Genomic DNA, 21,664 nt, shown 5'->3' on the forward strand with positions numbered 1-21,664 from the left:
TACAAAAGAAAATAAATCGGCAAAAGAAATGAACACACACACATATTTTACAGTGTATGCATGTACATTTACTTAATTTTACACAATATTGTTGGGAAAATGAATAAGGCAAGCAAGAGCATCACTTTTTTATATTTACACAAACTTGATACGTTTTAAACAAAGAACACAAAATATCTTAATTGGCATTGCTTTAAGAATATCATGCATCAATAAAAGTAATTCATTCAGCTTACCAGCAGGGCACTCTGTACAAGCCCCCTGTCCAGGAAGAGGTTGATAATATCCAGAGGAGCAGGGTGTTTGTGATGGACTGCCCTTAGGACACATATGCCCTGCCAGGCATTGTTTTCCTGGAGGCTGTGGAACAATAGAACCTTCGGGACAGTACCATCCTACGTCACAGTCATCATTGGGCAATGCTCTCCCTGTTCCTGAACAGTATTTGCCAGCTGTGCATGGTAGACATGTGGAGATGTTGTTAGCCCCAAACCAGTTGTTGAATGTTCCCTCAGCACATGGTATAGCATAAGAGCTGGCCTGGGGGCAGTAGTGTCCCTTTGGACAGATGTCACCGTATGTCTCATTGATAGGATTCATTAAAATGGCACCTCCACTACAGTAATATCCTGTTGATAAACATAGACATATGTTACCTACTACTATTACTTAATAAAAATCATCTATAGTATTGAAATGCATTTTTCTAATTTGTTACCAATATTTTCATCCCCTTAAAAATAACTGAAAAATTGAAAAAGTTTAATTGATTATTACCTGGTAAACACTCTCCAGTAACATTATCTAGACCAGCCACATCACAGTAATGTCCCCCAAGACAGGAAGTTGGAGTTGACGATCCTTCTGGACAGAAGGTACCAGCCTGGCACTTCCCACCAATACTCTGAGCTGGACAGTCACAGGTAGAACCAGTGTCATTACCCAGAACTGCTGGTTGACTGGACCAGGAACCAGATGTGCAGTACCAGCCTCCAGAACACTTCCCAGCCGGCAGGCCCAGCCCCGGGGTAGGACAGTACTCCCCTGGAGGGCACATCTGACAGAGACTAGAATCCTGGGCTCCGGTAATGTTGTTGTATGTACCATTTGGACATGGATATTGATAGGCAAACTCCGTGGCCACTGGACAGTAGTAACCTGAAATAGATTTATTTCTGACTTAAGATGTCTTCAAAACATTTCCAGAATTTAAAATGTATTGAATTTTTTTTTTCAAAATACCAAAAAACAACAAACAGAAGCTACCTTGAGGACAGGCAGTAATGCTGCTGCTTCCAGATGGACAGTAATAACCAGTAGGACATGTTGTACAGTTAGACTGCTGGTCAGTCAGAGTGTAGGTTCCTGCTGTACAGTTGATGGCTACACTGGTTCCTGCTGGACAGTAGGTACCAGCTGGACATGGTCCTCCTGTGGCATCAGTGGTAGAGGGACTGGATGAATTTGAACCTCCAGCACAGAAGAAGCCAGGATTACAAATTCCAGTTGGGTACTCCAGACCTGGAACCTCACAGTAGTATCCAGGTGTACACTGTTGGCACTCAGATTCTGCTTGGAGCATGGTTCGGTTGTTGAACGTTCCAGCTGGACATGGTGTTGGGTCCTGAGTCTGTGCTATACAATAATGACCAATAGGGCAAGGTCCAGCATCTCCCGCTGTAGAACCACTTGGAGTCTCATCATCTGATCCACTTCTGCAGAAGTAACCCGCTGCACAGGAACCAGCCACTGCTGTCAGATTGGTCACATCACAGTAGAATCCTCCAGTACATTGAGTGCATTCAGTTACATTTGACAGTCCTGTGCTTGGGTTGAAGGTACCTGCTGGACAAGCTTGCCAGACATGTCCGGTTCCCTCAGGACAGTAGAACCCAGCTGGACATGCCTGAGGGTTAGACCCTGTTGTACAGTATTTACCAGCAGGGCAGATTTGACACACAGAGTTGAGAGTGGTGTCTGTGTAATATCCTGGGTCACATGGAATGGCAGTGGGTGTTCCCTCAGGGCAGTAATGTCCCACTGGACAAGCATTACCGGTCACTCCATCGGTAGGTGTGGCTGTTGTGGCATTACCTGCACAGTAGTACTGAGCAGAACAGTTTCCTTGTGGAGCTGTCATTCCACTGTTTGGACAAAACATTCCAGGAGTACACCCAGTACACTCAGTTAGGTACTGCAGACCTGAAATAGAAAGGTTTATAGTTTTTACATGTTTTAACAAATCAAATAAAGACTTTTGTCCCCTCCTAATCAAGAACAAAAAATCTGTTGTTTTATTTTATTTATAATGAAACTAGCAAATTCATCTCTAGATGTGCAAAACACAAAAATAGAGAAAAGCTTTTATATGCGCACCCCATGGAAGAACTGTACGATATTTTAGCACAGTTTGACGTCATTTAAACTGTGACGTTATTGTATTCAATTGTGACAGCAATTTAGTATGCTGTGATGCATCTAAAACAATACTGCTTGAAAACATATGCGTAAATCAAGTATACTGAGTCTTGTTAAGTTTGAACCTAACTGAATATAAGAACCTATCTTCACCTTAACCAGATTTAATTTTCAATTTTCCAGCCTAAATATTTTTTTAAGCCATGCTTAAAAGCTCTACAGGATCATTAATTGAAAACACATTACCTTGTGTGGGGCTGTATGTTCCAGCTGGGCACAGTGTGGTGCTATTGGATCCTACAGGACAGTAAGCTCCGGGATCACAGATCTTGCCAGTGGTGCCATCTGTTGGTGTTGCAGTGTAGGCCCCCAGTATACAGACATAGCCACCATGGCAGTCACCAGAGGGGGCTGATAGACCTTCCTGTCCACAGTACTTTCCTCCTGGGCAGGTGATGCACTCACTAGCCAACTTCAGGTAAGACTGGTCACTGTACGTACCATTAGGACAGCCAAACTCTGTGGCGTATTTGGTTCCGTTTGGACAATAGTAACCAGGTTGACAAGATGTTGGGTTTTGGACACCAGTGGAACAGAAGGTGCTGTTTTGTATAGTGCCATCACAATAATAGCCTTCTGGGCAGTTCTTACAAGTTCCCTAATATAAAGAAAACCACATAAGCAAAGCTTGAAAAAATTCTAATGATTTATAATTGTTATAAACTTAAGTGTTATATGTTTTCCATGAATGTTTAATAATGGCCAACAAACTAAAAAAGTACTACAATGTATAATCCCCTACGATACATATACAGAATGAAATGGCATTTATTTACCTGTCCTAGTTGATTTTGGTATGAGCCAGAGGGACAAGACACCTCTGAAGGACTTCCAGCAGGACAGTAGTGACCAGGGGTACACACATAAGCTGTAGGGTTACTGACATTTTGGCCAGCTGGACAGTAGTAACCAACAGAACAGTCACCAGTAGGGGCTGAGAGTCCAGTTGTCTCACAGTAAAAACCTAAAAAAAAAAACCAAAAGAAATTTAACTGGTAATTCTTAACTTTATAAACAAGAGATAATTAGTTACAAATTTTGTAACAATTATACCAGGTTCCAGCAAAAATTATCCTTTTAAGAAACTGCATTTTCTCAGCATTATATGAAATCAATTTAAATGTTTCACAGAGTTTCCCTATTGTTTCCTGATGTATTTAATTTCTTTACTGTAATTCATACCTGCAGTACAGAGTTTACAGCCTGAGAAGTCCACATTCCCAGTAGCATTAGAGAAGTAACCAGGGGGACAGCCCTGAGGGACTCCGGTCCCCTGTGGACAGTAGTGTCCAGTAGGACAGGTGCCTCCGGTGGCATCGTTCTGTGGGTCTGATCGTGTTGCTCCCAGTGTGCAGTAGTAACCAGCATCACATGGCCCCGTGACATTGGCTAATCCTGCAGAGCTACAGTAGTATCCTGTAAATCAAAAATATTCCATGCTTAACATAAAGATTCTGATTAGTACCTTATGTGCTTATTGAACAGGATTCACTTTTTAGTGCCATTTGCAAGGTCATCTGTATATGCAATCAAAACATACCATATTTATCAGAGTTTCAACATGACAGTGAGTATACACTTTATTTCTGATATTTGTAAAATTTGAAATGTCAAAAATTGTTGAGAAGATGTCACTGACCTGGAAGACAAGACTGGGGTTGATCTGAGCCTGTTGGACAATACTCTCCTGGTTGACATTTCCCTCCTGTCTGGTTGACAGGACAGAAACAGGAAGACATGGTGTAGTTAAAAGTGGTGATGTCAGTGGGCTGGTTGGATGATGCCCCCCTCACACAGTACCAGCCTGCCATACAGTCCCCTGTAGGGAGGGAGAGGCCAGGTGTAGCACAATACTTGCCTGGATCACAAGGAACACAGTCAGCACTGGATTGCTTGCCTATATAGTCATTATAGGTACCTATACTACATGGATATTGGTTCATGCTACCAGTTCCTGGCAGGCAGTAATGACCTTTGGGACAGTCGTTTCCTACATAGTTTGTAGAATTTTCAGGGCAGTAGTAGCCAGCTGGACATTGTATACATTCAGCCAGTCCAGTGGATGGATTGTATTGTCCTGCTGGGCATCCCAGTGGATATGAGGTTCCATTGGGACAATAACTGCCAATAGGACAGGGTCCTCCTGTGGCATCTACCACTGGATTGTTTGGTGATTGAGCTCCCTGCAGACAGTAAAATCCAGCCCAGCAGTCTCCTGAGGGCTCAGTGAGACCCGTGGAGCCACAGTATTTTCCATAGGAACAAGGTGTGCATTCTGATTGCAGTGTTAATTTAGTCTGGTTGTTGAAGGTTCCCAGTGGACATGGAAGAGGTGTGGTGGTCTGTTGAGGGCAATAATGACCTGTAGGACATGGTCCAGCAACCCCAGTATTGTTGACATCTGGTGATGGTGTGTTCGATCCAGAAGTACAGTAGTATCCAGCATTACATTTACCAGCCAATGTTGTAGCATTAAGTTTATCACAATACCAGCCTCCTGTACACTGTGTACAGTTATCCGCATCCCAGAGGCCTGTGGAAGTACTGAATGTTCCTAGAGGGCAAGATTGCCAGATCTGCCCTGTACCTTCAGGGCAATAATAGCCAGGTGGACAATCATCAGGAGTCAAACCAGTGATACAATAATGTCCTGGTGTGCAGTTCCAGCATTCAGCAGCACCAGTGTTAGTCATGTACTTCCCATCTGGACAGGGGATTGGGACGGCAGTGCCCTCTGGGCAGTAATGTCCTATTGTACATGGGTCTCCAGTTGTGGTGTCATTGGGTGTGGCTGTGATGGATTTTCCTGAGCAGTAGTACCCTGGAGAACATGGTCCTGTGGGTGAAGTCAATCCTGTGGTGTCACAATATTGCCCTCCTGAGCAGTCAGTACATTCTCCAGCCAGTGCCAGACCAGTACTGTTGGACCATGTACCTATATTGTACATCAAGATTTAATTTTCAATGTTCAAAATGTTTGATATGATTATTGGGAACAGAAGTTATTAACTAAAAGTAGCAAAGCATTTAAACCACAGAACCTTTATAACCTGTGGATCAAATAACTTCATCAAATCTTAGATATCAGGTGGCATTACCTAGTGGACAAGGGGTTGGGACAGGAGTTCCTTGTACACAGTACTGACCAGCTGGACATAGTTGACCAGTGACCCCATCAGTGGGTGTCGAAGTAGAAGAGCCATTAATACACCAGTACTGAGCCAAACAGTCACCTATTTAACAAGAAAAGAAATAGTTAGAAAGTTTCTCTTTATTGAAATCAAATGCATGATAATCATAAGAATTACATATAAGTTCAATATTACTATTAAGAGTTGCTGTACTCTAATGGAAATAATACATCCATATTCTATTGCAGCTATATCTTCTTTAATAAAGGACAACTATGTGCTATGTACTGCTAAATATCGAGATAGTTGAAATGCAATAATTAGATTATACACTTTTCAAAAACAGCAACATAATTGTAAACTTCTGGGTACTGACCAGTGACTGCAGTAAGTCCATTAGTTCCACAATACTTCCCGGCATCACAAGATGTACATTCCGTGACATCTCGAAGTTTGGTGTATGGATTGTAGGTTCCTGCTGGACAGGGGTAGTGAGTGCTGGACTCTGTACCATTAGGACAATAGTGACCCTGTGGACAGGGGTAGGGGGAATAGGTAGTTACAGGGGAGTTAGCAATGTCACAGTAATAGCCTAAAATTAAAAAAAAAATATTGCATCAGTAAAATTTATGTATCTGTAAATCATTTTATTTGTAAGGAAATGAATGATGATTTTACCTTTTAATACATGTACTATAAATGTATATATGTACAAGGTACCTCCCCCCAACACAATCTGTGATGAGATACAGACCTGGTGGACACGTTTTACAGGACGACTGGCCTTGCTGGTCCTGGTATTGACCAGATGGACATTTGATCTGTTCAAAACTTCCCACTGGGCAGTAGAATCCAGCAGAACAAACAAATGGGTTACTTATGTTCTGACCAGTAGGACAATAGTATCCTGAAAAATTGCATTTAAAGATGTATCCCAACATTTATTAAGGTTCAATAATCATAACATGTACTGGGGTATTTTTTGAAGCATTACTTGTGACATTCCATCAAACAAATCCTACCTGCATCACAAGGCCCAGTGGGTTCTGTCAGACCCTCATTCTGGCAGTAGTATCCCTGAGTACACGGTGTGCAATCTGATGACAAAGTATTTCCTGTCTTATTCGAAAAGGTGCCTGTTGGACATTTTGGTTGATTGCTTGTGGTTCCAACTCCTGTAAAATAAAATTATGAGAAAATGCTAGTTAAAATGATTACTGATAACTATGTTACAGTTCTTTAAATGTAAGGAAGATTTACAACTTTGAGAATATATTTGTATTTTTGTACGTATATGTGTGTAAAACCTACCACAATATCTGCCTGGTGGACAGATATTTCCTGTTACTCCATCAGTAGGATCCTGGCGGTCAGCGCGTCCTGCACAGTAGTATCCAGCCTGACATTGACCGGCAGTGGTGGCCAAACCTAGAAAACAAATATAATAGAAATGTACTTGTACACAAGAGTTTAAACCAGCCATTTTGTCAATTATATCCCTCATTTTTTACACATAATAATATTTGGTGTTACTGTTTTATACAGAATTATAAGTTGTTTAGATTTACCTGGTGTGTTACAGTAATGTCCTTCATCACACAATGTGGGTTCCCTGGATCCTGTGGGACAGTAGTAACCAGGCTGACATATCCCCCCAGTGCTGTTAGCTGGGCACAGACAGTCTCCTGATGTAAAATTGTTGTAGTCTGTAGGGGTGGCTGACCAGGCACCAAGGACACAGAAATATCCTGCAAACCACAGATGGAACATTAATCATCATTTTATTAAAAATAATAATGATTATATCATAACAGCTATAGTTACTTCATATCCTATTATAGTAATTAAACATTATCCTGTAACTTACCTGCAGTACACTGTCCTGACACAGCACTGAGGCCCTGTGTTCCACAGTAGTTTCCAGCTGTACAAGGGAGACAATCTGATTCACTCTGTCCCATCAAAGTGTCACGGTAACTGCCCTTGGGACAAGGATACTCATTGGCATTCTTGGTTCCATTGGGACAATAATATCCAGTGGGACATGGGAAGGGTTCATAGGAGGTTGTGTTTTCATTACAGTAGAAGCCAGCAGGACATTCTGTACAGTTCCACTGCCCAGTCAGATTGTTGTATGTGCCTGAGGGACAGGCCAGAGGGGTGGATGTTCCTTCTGGACAGTAGTGAGAAACCGGACATGGACCTCCTACATCAGGCTGATCCCCTGTATAAAACATAATCATTAATGTCACAGTCTGGTTATTACAGTAAAACTTGTCTAATCCGGCGACCAGTGGTTCCAAAATTTTTGGCCGGATTAGACAACATCCGGATTGGAGAAAATTGAACCGTTATAGCAAGATAAAAATTACATAGATATAAACAAAGAGTGGTAAATAAATACTTGATCAAACGTTTCACTTGAAAAAATCATCTGTTTCGTTTGCTCTGTTTTTCAGAATTTTCATTTCTGTTTAAAGTTTTTTATTCAGTAACGAAATATGATATCTCTTGGTCATTTATTAAATTTGAAAATCGTTAAATATTTTAAACACACTCCAAAACCTCATCGTAGCTGTAAATATTATTTTGTTAGGGACAGATTGCTAATTAATTTCTTTCTTTTAAAATTAATATGTTTGAATATTTTGACACTGTATTTGTTAATTTCAAATGTTTTGATGAATATTGGAAAAAAATCTTCTGTCGTTATGGTCGTTGTAAACTAGCGACACAAAGGGAAGTAATTCGAATTGCAACGTCGTGCACGCAAAACGAAAGTAGAAAGGAGGTCATGAATAAGTCTCCAAGTTTTTCTACAGACATGCTACACGCAACCATCGCCTTACTTGAGCAATTAATGATTTATTTATCGCGTTTGTTAAAATCTAAACTGTCGATAAAGGAGAGATCATTAACGGGACAATAATTACCCCACACAAGACTTCGGTAATAACCAGCGGGCACAGGTAAAAATAAGTGGCCGGATTAGAGGAGATAATTTGTACTAATTATGAGCAGTTAGTTCTTCAAATAGCGGCCGGTTTACAGAATAGGCAAGATCCGGATTGAACAACATTTATTAAACATAAATTATAAAGAAAATTCTTGGGACTAAAATATTACGCCGGACTGAACAACGTGCCGGAATGCACAACATCCGGATTCAACAAGTTTTACTGTACAATTTCTACTCATTTTGCAATCTCACCATGCACCCTGATTCTTTCCAATAGCCAAAAATGGCAATATGAGAATTTATATGAAACAAAGTCTTTAAAAACACAATTCTTACAAAACTTCCAGAGGATACTCAACATTTCATTCGTAAGATAATTTCATCAGAGATCTTTATCACAGTTTACCTAATGGTGTAGGCACATTGTTTCCTCTGTAGCAGTAGAATCCTTTGTCACATGGTCCTGTAGCATCAGTTAGATTCTTTGTTCCACAGTAATGTCCCAGCTTACATGGCCAACAATCAGCAACTTTCTCTCCCTGGGGTAGGTCTCTGTATGTTCCATTGGGACAGGAGACAGGATCCTCTGTTTGTATTGGACAGTAGAATCCCGGGGGACATGGGCCTCCAATACCACTGGTTGTAGCAGGTGTGGGGGTACTGACATTTACTCCTATAAAACAGTAAGTAATGGTGAAACAAAATACAGAGTCCTTCTGAACTTTGACTGATTGCCTTAACTTTGTTCACAAAGGAAGTCCCTATCATGAAGAATTAAAAATGAAGACAAGATTGAGTTGTTGGAAAAATAGCAACCAAAAAGTAAAAACATATCTCTTTCCCTTTTAATGAAATTTTGGAGACATAAATATTATTTAAAGGTCATGCTCCATGTTCAAGTTTTGCAGTGATATGCAGGAAAATGACTAATAAGCAGAACAAAACAAAGTATCCACTCCTGTTTGATTTTGTGCAGGTGAGGGGATAGCTAGCAGAATTCTTTAAAATTACAAAGTTAAAAGTTTAAAGTGAGTAAAAGTTCTTTGATAAACATTTATCAAATTTACATTTGTAAATCTCATTTCCGTTCTCTTCCATTTCTGAAATTTGATCAGAATTCTGATAGTGTACCTGATTTGCAGTAATAGCCTGCAGCACACTGTCCTGTTCCTGTGTCATTCAAGCTGAAATCAAAATTAATGGCACCAAGTTTGTAACAATAGTATCCCCCAGAACAAGGCAGGCAGTCTGATTCCTTGGTCATTCCTGTTGAAAAAAAACAAATACTTTCGTCAGTTAGCCATTCATGTGATACATGTACTATTATAATACAACTATTCTTTTTCTTGAAAGAGAAAGTAAATGAAAATATTTTCTAAAATAATTCATTAGTACAATTTTCTTTCATATAACAAATTCTGTGCATTGTGCACAATTCACAGAACTGATTAAATACCCAGTAATGATCACACTTTAAAGTAAACATTAATACAGCTTGCTGTACTGACCATAATCAGGGTTATATGTGCCTGTAGGACAGGGAGGTTGGTCAGCTGTAGTGTTGCCAGGGCAATATCTTCCTCTGGGGCACCTCAAGGGGTCCACTTCTCCCGAAACACAGAAAAATCCTGCAGGACAGTCGAAACAGTAGGAGTACCCTGTGGTGTTCATGTAGGACCCTGCTGGACAGGCCAGAGGAGTACTGGTCCCCTCAGGACAGTAGTGACCCTTTGTACATGGATCACCTGTGGCTCCTCCATCCATTGGGGTGTCGGAGTATGCCCCTGACTTACAGTAATAACCAGCTGAACAGTTCCTGTTAGGAGCAGTCAGACCAGCTCCAACACAAGCTTTACCACCATCACAAGCAGTACAGTTACTCTCTCCCATGTTACCTATCAATGGACACAAAAGAGCTTAGTACTGTATTAATATGTCAACATAAATAATATTATACACAATATGTTCAATTTGTTAAGTTAACTACTTGTCTTTAATTTTCATAACATGGATTTGAAAGAGGTCAACTATAGATACTAACCTGTGTAAGCACTGTATGTTCCATTTGCACAAGGGTAATGCTGATAGTCTCCAGTGCCCTCAGGACAATAATAGCCAGGAGGACAGAAGTCACCGAAAGTTTGCCCAACAGGGTCAGTCATGTTAGATCCTAAAGTACAATAGTGTCCTGCAGAGCATGGAGTCACAGCCTCAGGAAGTCCTACAGAATCACAGGCATAACCAGTGGTACAGGGATCACAGTGAGCTTCTTCATACTTTCCAGTATCCTTCAGGAATGTTCCTCGAGGACAAGGTGTAGGATAGCTACTGCCTTCAGGACAATAATATCCTCTTGGACACAGAATCTGATCAACTGTACCAGTCCCATTACAGTAGTAACCTTGACTACACAATTCACACTGTGATGACTCTTTGGCCAGTTGGAATTGACCAGCTGGACAGGGCTCTGGTTTAAAGGCTCCTTCTTTTGTGTAGTGACCAGCAGGTGTGGAATATTGGGTTGGGACTCCTGATCCCCCAGTACAATAAAATCCTGCAGCACACATGGATGAGGCTGAAGTACTACTAGAACCAGCACAATAATACCCAGGGTCACAGGGAATACAGTCAAACTTTGTCTTAGCTCCAGGACTTTTACTGTACTCCCCTACAGGACAGGAAGTAGGCGTGGCAGATCCAGCTGGACAGTAACCTCCTGCAGGGCACAGTCCTCCTGTGAGGCCATCAGGAGGGGCTGAGGAGTAGGCCTTTTCTCTACAGTAAAATCCTGGATCACACACATCTGTCGGAGCAGTTCGTCCAATACCATCACAATAATAACCCCCAGGACAAGGGGTGCAGTCGGTACTCCTACGTAGACCTGTGGAATTGCTGTAGGTTCCCAGGGCACAGGGCTGTGGGAAAGTGCTTCCACTGACACAGAAAGATCCAGCAGGACAATCAATGGGAATGGCTAGTCCCTCTCTATCACAGTAATAACCAGAAATACATTCAGCACAATCTTGGAATGACTCCTTTGCTGAGCCATTCCTGTAGAATCCAATGGGACAAGGATAAGAATCAGGTGCAGCTGTACCAAGTGGACAGTAATAACCTCCTGGACAGTCCCCAGCAGGAGAAGACAATCCCTCTGGTATACAGTACATACCTGGTGTACACTGTTGACATTCTGATACCTGTTTAAGGCCGTATTCTGCATTGAATGTTCCATTAGGACAAGGCACTGGGTAAGGGTTTACATCTCCTTTTGGACAGTAGTGACCTTTGCGACATTTATCCTGGACAAGTTCTGGAGCCCTAGTCATTCCTGGTGGACACTCAAGACCTGCTGGACAGATTCGGTCACTATACATGTAAGTCATACTGGTGGCATTCAGATTACAGTAGTAGCCTGCCTCACACGTCGTACAGGCCGAGGCTCCAGAGTCAGAGTAATTCCCCTTGTCACAGATGATGGGGTCCACATTACCAGTTCCCGGGCAGTAATATCCAGCAGTACAGTCCACACAGTACGTGATGTTCTCACCCTTGATCTGATTGTTGTATTTGCCACTGTAAAAAAACAATCATAGGTGTGAAAATTTACATATTAAATTATTTAAAATAGCTTTTAACTATTTTCAACTAGACAAAACACTAAAAACTTTCATTATTTATCCTTTTACGAAGCAGCAGCAGATGTTACAAAGAGGCCTTTCTGTCTGATAGAATTGTAATGTGTGAAAATAAGAACTTACGCTGGGCAGGCTGTGGGTAGTACAGATGCCTGGGGACAGTAGTGACCCTCGGGACAATCATCACACTGCTCCCAGGCTGTGTTCCCCGTCTTGTTACTGTAGGACCCAGCATGACAAGGGTTAGTAGTGGCTGTTGGTGTACCTATACATCACAGAATTTATCAATTAAAATCAGGCAGTGTGGAAAATTAGTTTAAGCATGGCTCAATTTAAAGTTGCATGAAATTTATATAATTTTGTCCAAAATAACATCCTTCATAACAATTAAATCCATGCAAACATTTACAAATATCCACATGCATTCTCTTGTCTGAGGTAAGAAATAAGCAAAAGTCTCCAAAAATTATAGAAATAAACATAACTTCATAAATTGAAAGCTAAGTTAAACTATTTATAGCAGTTTTTTGGTTCTATACTTATATCTATCTGAAAAAGATATACCAGTAGCTATGTTTACATTTGATTATCATATACTTAGTGTTTTTGATGTTCAGTCAATATTGAAAATAAAGGAACGGTAATAATTTTGATCATAAGTCCTTTGATTATCTAGCACATAAAGTCTTTCCTTAATTTAATTCCTTTTGTTATGTTGCGAATAAAATAACTGCAAATAAAATAAAATTTTACAACCCTGATTTTGCAAAAAAAAAAAACTAGGTTCTATAGCTTTATCTTGGACAAGAGACATTAAGGACAGGTTCTTTGGGGATTCTGTGGGTAAACATGCATACAGGAAAGAATTAAAAATATACTAGCACCAACAATGAATCCATGTACCAATCATCTTAAAAAAGACTTCTCTCAATATAAATCATGCTGGTTTCATGCTCATTTAGAGACAATTCTGAAAATCTATCACCTTGGAATTTACGACAACAATAATTTCTGGATATACTCACTGGATCCGACTACATATTGGAAAATCATGGGGTGATAATATAAGGAATATGGTTAATGCCACTGGTAACAATGGGCCACTTTCAACACAACGATGTACTGGTAATCAGTGGACAAGGGATTTTATATTCATTACGTTCAAACAATGTAAAATAATATATGCCAAAAGTGAAAATGTAAAATTAAGAATGAATAAATTGGACATTATAAAGTGTTAAGTGAACTTTTTTATTTCAAAATACATGAATTCTGATGGTCAAATATGGAATGTTAATTAATTAATACTTAAATATAAAGCACATTGAAATCATCATTTTTACTTTTCCCCCCCCTTTTTTTTTAGCAATAGCTTTTGAGACAATTTACATTTATTTAAGTATGGTAACATTCAGATGAATAATTACGGGATGTACTGTCAAATCACTTATTTTCCTGGAGTCAAATTTTTGTGGTTTAATCGTGGAAAAAACTATTGGTTCTTTGAGATTTGATTTCATGGAGGACATGAATTTGTGGATCTCTTCAAACCACAAAACAACAAACATTAAACCCCACAAATATTAGTGATTTCACAGTTGTTAAGGATCTGATTTCTAAAACAATTTTTTTTAAATTTGCATATCATTTATAAAAGTAAACAAGTAACACTCAAAATAATATCTTAAAACAGAGTATATCAAAAAAAAGTCATGTGAAACTTCACAATCATTTCACATATGTATCTCAAAGATAACGTGAAATCACTGTTTAAGGAGGAACCAATGTTCGTGAATTTTGTGGGTCACACTAACTAAATTCTCCACAGTGGTTCACTGATTCTTGTGTATATATACAACTACGGTCCCACAAACCAGTATAATATTTATTGCCAGCAAATGACCCCCACAAGTTAAAATGATTCCACTGTTAATCATATATAAACACAATGAATGTAAATTGACATAACTATATGTATTTGAATAATACTGTTTCTAAAATCATTCTAAATACTGCAGAAACGAACAGAGAATTATACAGATTTCTTTGAAAGTTAAAATAGTTTAATTGTAAAAATTTGAAAGAATATTAAAGTCCAATATTATTTTTAAAAATTATTATTTCATTTGAAGAGAAAATATATCAATAATTCTGAAGATTTACAGACTTTTGATTCTTACCATCAGGGCACCAATGTCCCTTAGCACACAAATCAGTGGGGGTAGCCGATCCCTCCAAACAGTACCAGCCCCGGGGACAGATGGTACATTGCTCCACTTTGTACAGATTGGTCAAGTTGGTGTAAGTTCCAGCTGGACAGGGATATTGAGTAGGAGAAGCTGTTCCATCCGGACAGAAGTGGCCTTGACCACAGGGAACCGGTGGTTTCTGCTGTCCTCCGGTTCCCACCAGACAGGCTTTGGTTGATCTACAGGTCTCACACTGAGACTGGGCTGTCAGGTTCTTAAAGTCGGTGAATGTTCCAGCAGGACAGGCATATTCTGGTTGGTTGGGTAGATGGTTTCCTCCTGGACAGTAGTAACCAGGTGAACATGGATAATCTGGTTTCGCTAGTCCATGTTTAGTACAGGCTTGTCCAGCAATACAGTCTTGGCAATCTGTGGCTGCTCCTCTCTCTGTATATTCATTGAATTTTCCTGGACTACAAGGTGTTGGTGTATGGGTTCCAGCTGGGCAGTAATGTCCAGCAGGGCAAGATTTACAGCTCTGCAATCCTATTGCCCCTTCTTCCTCTGTGTATTTACCAGCTGGACAATTTATTGGTGCTGTTCCTGATCCTTGTGGACAGTAAGATCCTCTGGGGCAAATATACCCATCATACATAGGATCATCTGTTCCAGGAGGGCAGTATCTTCCAGCAGGACAATCAATACATTCATCAACTTTAACTGCTCCCAAACCACTATAAAATTTGCCATGAGGACATGGACTAGCCTTGTAATCTCCTGTTTTAGTTGGACAGTAATGCCCTCTAGGACATATAAGACTGTTGGTTGGTACACCAGCAGTTCCTGCAGGGCAGTAAAATCCTTGTGGGCAGTCAGTGCACTCAGCTGCTGCTTTGAGTCCTTTTGTTGCACCATATGTTCCCATATCACAAGGTGTTTCAACAGTTGCTCCTAATTCACAGTAGTATCCCAGTGAACAAATGGCGGAAGGTGGGTCCTTTTGAATGCTCCCTGCAGGACAGAAGAACCCAGCATCACAATCAGAACATACGGTAGCTCCTGCAGCACTGTATTTACCAACACCACATATGACTGGTTTTTGGTTGTTGTTGGCACAGTAGTAACCAGCTGGACACTCTGTACAGGTAGTCTGTCCACCTAGACTGTAATAGCCAGTTGTGCATGCTGTCCCTGCACTCGTGGTGGAAGGACACTCCTCTCCGGCAGGACATACAGTGCATTCTTTGGCTCCGGCTAGGGAATAATAACCAGCAGCACACACCACTGAGTAGCTGTCATAAATTGTCGGACACTCGTAACCAGCTGTGCACTGCACACATGCAGCACGTCTACCTTCACTGTAGAATCCGTCAGCACATTTAGTCTCTGTGTTGGTTGTGGTAGATGGACATTCATACCCTGGTGGACACTCAGTACATGTGGTACTTTCAGCTAAAGCATATGAGCCTGCAGTACATGTGATGCTAGAAGCACTGTTTGTGAGTGGGCAAGCTTTCCCAGCAACACATTGGGTACATGATGTTTGACTTCCAACAGAGTAAGTTCCTGGCAGACACTGGGCATTCTGACTACCATCTACATTAGGACACTCCCATCCAGCTTCACATGCTGTGCAGGTGGCTGACCCAGCAAAAGCATACTCTCCTGCACTACAGGGAGTTTCTGTGTTTAATGTGGTAGATGCACAAGCTTTACCAGCAGTGCATAATGTGCAGGAAGATTGGGCACCAACGGAGTGACTCCCTAATAAAATAATTAAAATTTCCAAAATTACTGAACTCAGTAAATTCTACACTCAGAATTGAATTTTGTCCACTTTTTACTCTTTCTTGAAAGTAATGGGAAAATCCAAATACAGTAAAACACGCTTATAATGAAGTGCCAGGGACGGGCGATTTCGCTTCGTTATAAACATAATTTGTTATATCCGTTAGCATCCTCGCAATGCCAGGGGTCCCGAGTCAACACGTTGCCGTTGGACCCCTGGCATATTTCATTAGATATTTTAGGGCTTGCTTCTCTCATTGAGAAGCACCAATCAAATTAAAGCTTTCATAAATAGTTAGATAAGGATCAAGTTGACACCTCAAATGCACGTGTTACAAGTTGTTTATCATAGAAAGGCTTAATGTGATTGGTTGAGAGATAAGAAAAACAATCAAGATTTTTCCAAAAGTCGTCGCTTCAGTTAGCCCACGAATATTGCATGAAATATGCCAGGGGTCCAATGGCAATGTGTTGACTCAGGACCCCTGGCATTGCGAGGATGATCCGTTAGCTTCACAATATGTTTAAAACCCAAGGAGAATGAAAATCACTTCGCTATAAGCGAATCATTAAAAGTGTGTTCACTATAAGTGTGTTTTACTCTAGTTTGGGAAGTCAAAGAAACAAGAATTGCTGATAATCTGCTTCCAAACTACAATAATTTTTGTTAATTCAGATTTATCATACAATACCCTAAAACCTTGAAAATTTGCCGGATTTAATAATAAGCTGGTTTTGAAAATAAGCCACCTATTTCTTGCATTGAAAATTACTTGAAAATAAGCCTGATTTGAAAATAAGCCGGTAATGATAGTTCCATTTAGAACACAGCGTTATTTTTAATTACAATATATTTTATTTTATAATAAACATTCTATGACATTAATAATTTTATTCAACAAAGTATAAGATTTTAAAGCACTATTATTTTCTTTTTAGCTCACAGAAATCTTGTCATTCATTACATGTCATCTTTATCCTCGCAGAAATAATTTTATTTCAACAATGCACGAGAAACTGTTGAACTTCTATACTTATAAATTAATAAATTTTAGAAATAAACTCCAAAACGGGTGCACCAGAGTTCTTACTTACTTCTCTAACAATACACTATATACAAGATGATGTTCGTAAACTATATTTAGATTTCAATTGCATAGTAAGTTTCGTACATTAAATTAAAAGTCTACTTTCATTTTCTATAAACAGCCATGAAATAGCAAAAACGCGAGTACGGTGGCGTTTCCGGTTGGCGGATCTAAGTTTCTGGCAATTTTTAATGAAACTGACAACAAGCAATCGTTTATTTATTTCATAAAAAATCATCACTGAATTATTCAATCAAAACTTTATTTAAATGATATAAAGGAAACAAGTTGTAATAACCGATTAAAAAGCTAAATATGCAAATTATTTTCGTCATTCACCGATTTTAATATTGACGGAAGCTTCTAGAACATCATGTAGCATCGAGCCCGATCATAAAAAGAAAAACGAGGCGATTATAGCTGCATGAACATTAAAAAAAACTTGTGTAAATGGTCATGAAATAATGGTAAATCATTGATAACACTATAAGTTGTGAATATATTTATAGATTATAATATTTATATATTTAAAGACTATTACATATATGTAGTAGGTTTTCCTAATAAATTTAACGGTAAAATTCCTATATATTCATTAATGAGAGCATCGTGGCAACGAACCCGAAGTACAATTTGTACTTCGTAATTAACGTGCTTACATGAAAAGAGAAAATTAATGAATAAGGTATTGTTCAAATACAATTAAAGCTGTAAAATTCTGTTCTTTAATCAATACATTTCAGCTTTTTTTCTGAATACAATCTTTTATATTGAATACTCAGCATATTTATAGGGCGTTAAAACCTAATTTTTATACAGGTATTTTGTTTGGTTTATAAATATGTTAATACCTTATTGATAAGTAAAAAATGAATAGTACATTTTTACATATCAATAAGGTACATACATATTTATAAACCAAGATCCAAGTACTTGTGAATTTTTAACCCCCCCCCCCCCCCCAAATCAATTTATCAGTATTTACTGTTCATATTCGCTGCTTTTATCCTTAATGGAAATGAAAAAAGAGCATCTGAAGTACAATATCCATAACAAAATATAACAGGTTTCACAATAAACTTCAATTAATGAAATTGTTATTTTTTCAAGTTTTTACAAAAAGGGTGGGGTGGGTGGGATGAAGACGAACATTTACTTCATGCGGGATTTTGAACAAAGTAATTCTTCCTGCTATAAGCCTGTAGGGTGTCAGTAGAAACTACAATATACTCTGTCGGTAGTGGACCAGGTATAAATTCAATTCCCCGCGCTTGCGCGGGATTTCATCTTGTCAGTTTCATAAAATCGACTTAAATCTTTATTTAGCAACGGTAATCATGACTGTGTGCATTGCAGTAATCTCTTATTTTCAACAGAGCTCGAGTTATTTTAATAATTAAGTTTCAAAAAACTTGATATTTCTTTTTTTAAATTACTATAATGGACGAAAGTTATAAATCGACCCCAATTATATCAATGAAAATAATCAAAGCCATTGATAATAGAGGTAATAAGAAAATTATTAAACAAACATGTACACTCCTTCACAACAATGGCTTTAATTGGGACGTATACGGGGTGTTTACATGAAATTTCCACTGAGTTATTTAAAATCAAAATAAACTTATAAATTGCTTCTTTTTTTTTTTGAAAACAGAGTGTCAGACTGATTTGGTACATTACGCAAGCACGTGGCAAAGGAATGTGTAAACGTCTATAAATAACATCGTGATATGGCGGCTTGAATATGCAGCTATAATTAATTTTAACGCGCTTTCCAATATCATTTAACCATCAACAGATTATAAATTGAACATTTTCAACAAGTTTACGTTCTTATCATAATTTACTAAGGTTTTAAATATAGCAGTAAACAACAAGAAATTGTCTATGTCTGTTGGTAATGCTACAGTATGTCCGATAGCCGTGCATATTATACTCGGCCAAATGTGGCAGTTCAAAACCGATCGATCATAATTTATTGTTTAGATAATAAGCCGTGATTATGCTCTCGTCGCTTATCGGTTTTTTGTTTTGATAATAAGCCGCGATTTGAAAATAAGACGGTTTTGAAAATAAGCCCCCATTTTCTTACCAAAACTTAAAATAAGCCGCAGCTTATTTTCAAGGTTTTAGGGTATATACAATTGGGTACATTTGTAGAAATTTTCAAAAATTTGGCTTCTACGGGGTAAAAAAATGGTTTTACTGTATCTGGTTCTTTTTTTATTACTTTACCTGAAGGACATGGGTATCTGTTTGACAGGGAAGAAGTGGATGGACAGGCATAGCCAGGATCACAGTCTGTACAACTGGTAGCACTTCCTAATGAGTACGTGCCTGCAGCACAGACGGTGGGGGAGGCTGAGGTCGTGGCACAGGAGTAGCCTGCTGGACAAGCCGTACAGGAAGTGGATTTTACTAGGGAATATTCTCCAGAAGAACAGGCAATCTGATTTGGGCTGTAATAAAAATATATTTCCAGTTTTACTTTATCATTTCCAACATAAAAATTTTGTTGAATTATTTTTAAGTTTTAATCATCAACATCAATAATTTAAATTTTTGTGCATTGGGAATATGCTACATATAGAATTATTGTTTTTATGAAAATTTGGCAACCTTCCATCCTTGTGCAGAGGTCCACAAACTTACGCATTAGCTGGACAGTAAAATCCTGCCTGACAATCAGTACATGACGTCTGTCCTTCCAAGTTCTGTGTGTGGGTTCCGCTAGGGCAGTTGATGGGAGAGATGGAGGGGAAGGGACACATTTTACCAGCTGGACATATGGTACAATTCATCTCTCCTGACAGACTGTAGTATCCAGAGCTACATGGAGTGGCTGTGCTACCACTGCACTCAGAACCTGCAGGACAAATACTGCAGCCAGAACCCTGCAATTAAAGCACAGATTATTTATCTCACACTTAGAACAAATGTAATGATGTGTGTCTTTACTCATCAAAAGAAGGCAAAGATTGGACATTTTCATAATGTATAAAATAGACATGCACATGATAATAAAAGATCCCTAACATTTAGATGGCTAGGTGGGCATCAGCCATGTGGCTGTATTTTATTCCTGCTTGCTAGAAACAGAAATATAGCCAGCAGGAATATGTCACATTTTAATCAATGAAAGTGCAACTTGTCAATGAGAGATAATAATTTACTTTGACCATCAATATCATTTTGATAATATTCAATAGTAACAAGTTAGGCCTCTTACTGAAGGACTGTAATATCCTGTCCCACAACTAGTAGGTGACCCTCCATCACAAGTTGAACCAGCTGGACATGCTGTACAGGATGTCTGTCCAGCATTGGAGTAGGTACCACTGGGGCATGCTACAGGGGAAACATTGTTTGCACTACAGGAAAATCCAGCTGGACACTGAGTACATGAAGTTGTCTGCAGGAAAACAATTAAGAAATGAAATTAACATGAGTTCTAACAAAATTCATGATATAGTATTAAAGGTCCATCATTTCAGAGAAACAAACTCAAGTGAATGGATGAGAATATTTCTATTTCATTCTTGCCTTTCCAGACAGGCTGTAATAACCACTTGTACAAGCAACTGGATTGGTAGGATCCAGACACTGAAATCCGGCTGAACATTGGGAACAGGAAGCGGCCGCTGCAGAGCTGGTGTATCCTACAGAAAATATTGTCATGTGATTATTAGAGCAACTACTATCACAACAATTATGAATAATTGTGTTACTGGATGGGTACATCCATTAATTGTTCAAATTTAAAAGCTCTATTTTGCATTCAATTACATGGTACACATTTAATCTTGATCAGTAAATTAAAATTTTTAACAGAAGAAGAAAAGCTGTTGTGATTTCATGTGCATAATGCCAACATATTTTTTCTCAGACTCCTTACCAAAAATGGGATGTTCTACACATAGAAGAAAATTATCCTCGTCTTAAAAATTAAAACTTGCTAACAAACCTTATTTCACTGTTATGTTAAAGTACCATACATTTGTTAATCATCCATGTCTAATGAAGATTGCATGGTGAAATTAACATATAAATAGTTCCATCCTATATTCATTTCAAAACATTTGACCATCATTTGGTATCAATTTAGCATTTTCTCCTATCAATATGAAAGCTTGTTTGTTAGCAAGACCCTGCAATCATGTATGTCAGTGAAAAAATTTAAAATGACCTACAATGCTAATTCACTGAGTAATCATTAAATAACTGTACACATGCATTACTTATTTCAGCAAATTCTATAATTACATGTATTTTTTTATTTTGGCAAGCTTTCTTACAATGTATTTCTATCTTGACATTGTATAGAATGTCCACTTGCAGAGCAAAAACTTAGTTATTTTTTAACCTTTATCTCTAATTCTATCCATTTATTAAT

General features: G+C 38.8%; 1 protein-coding gene across 1 annotated transcript in view; it reads right to left on the minus strand.

The window, feature by feature from the left end:
* The window catches only part of LOC133181962 (uncharacterized), a 99,721-nt gene that overhangs the window by 42,478 nt on the left and 35,579 nt on the right, over positions 1 to 21,664 (minus strand). The window contains exons 19-42 of the mRNA XM_061316624.1: positions 20,815 to 20,930; positions 20,501 to 20,683; positions 19,924 to 20,165; positions 19,507 to 19,730; positions 14,384 to 16,156; positions 12,327 to 12,468; positions 10,610 to 12,141; positions 10,077 to 10,463; positions 9,700 to 9,834; positions 8,975 to 9,241; positions 7,477 to 7,833; positions 7,178 to 7,357; positions 6,921 to 7,037; positions 6,632 to 6,784; positions 6,364 to 6,516; positions 5,986 to 6,201; positions 5,577 to 5,711; positions 4,118 to 5,413; positions 3,661 to 3,894; positions 3,255 to 3,442; positions 2,665 to 3,076; positions 1,267 to 2,202; positions 778 to 1,158; positions 237 to 629 (exon numbers count right to left, since the gene is read on the minus strand). Of these exons, the coding sequence (XP_061172608.1) occupies positions 237 to 629; positions 778 to 1,158; positions 1,267 to 2,202; positions 2,665 to 3,076; positions 3,255 to 3,442; positions 3,661 to 3,894; positions 4,118 to 5,413; positions 5,577 to 5,711; positions 5,986 to 6,201; positions 6,364 to 6,516; positions 6,632 to 6,784; positions 6,921 to 7,037; positions 7,178 to 7,357; positions 7,477 to 7,833; positions 8,975 to 9,241; positions 9,700 to 9,834; positions 10,077 to 10,463; positions 10,610 to 12,141; positions 12,327 to 12,468; positions 14,384 to 16,156; positions 19,507 to 19,730; positions 19,924 to 20,165; positions 20,501 to 20,683; positions 20,815 to 20,930 (10,152 nt within the window). The remainder of the gene's footprint in view (positions 1 to 236; positions 630 to 777; positions 1,159 to 1,266; positions 2,203 to 2,664; positions 3,077 to 3,254; positions 3,443 to 3,660; positions 3,895 to 4,117; positions 5,414 to 5,576; positions 5,712 to 5,985; positions 6,202 to 6,363; positions 6,517 to 6,631; positions 6,785 to 6,920; positions 7,038 to 7,177; positions 7,358 to 7,476; positions 7,834 to 8,974; positions 9,242 to 9,699; positions 9,835 to 10,076; positions 10,464 to 10,609; positions 12,142 to 12,326; positions 12,469 to 14,383; positions 16,157 to 19,506; positions 19,731 to 19,923; positions 20,166 to 20,500; positions 20,684 to 20,814; positions 20,931 to 21,664) is intronic.

Source organism: Saccostrea echinata, unplaced genomic scaffold (assembly GCF_033153115.1).
Source record: "Saccostrea echinata isolate AGI-Se365-2 ecotype Australia unplaced genomic scaffold, CSIRO_AGI_Sech_v1 ptg000009l, whole genome shotgun sequence".
NCBI classification, from domain to species: Eukaryota; Metazoa; Mollusca; class Bivalvia; order Ostreida; family Ostreidae; genus Saccostrea; species Saccostrea echinata.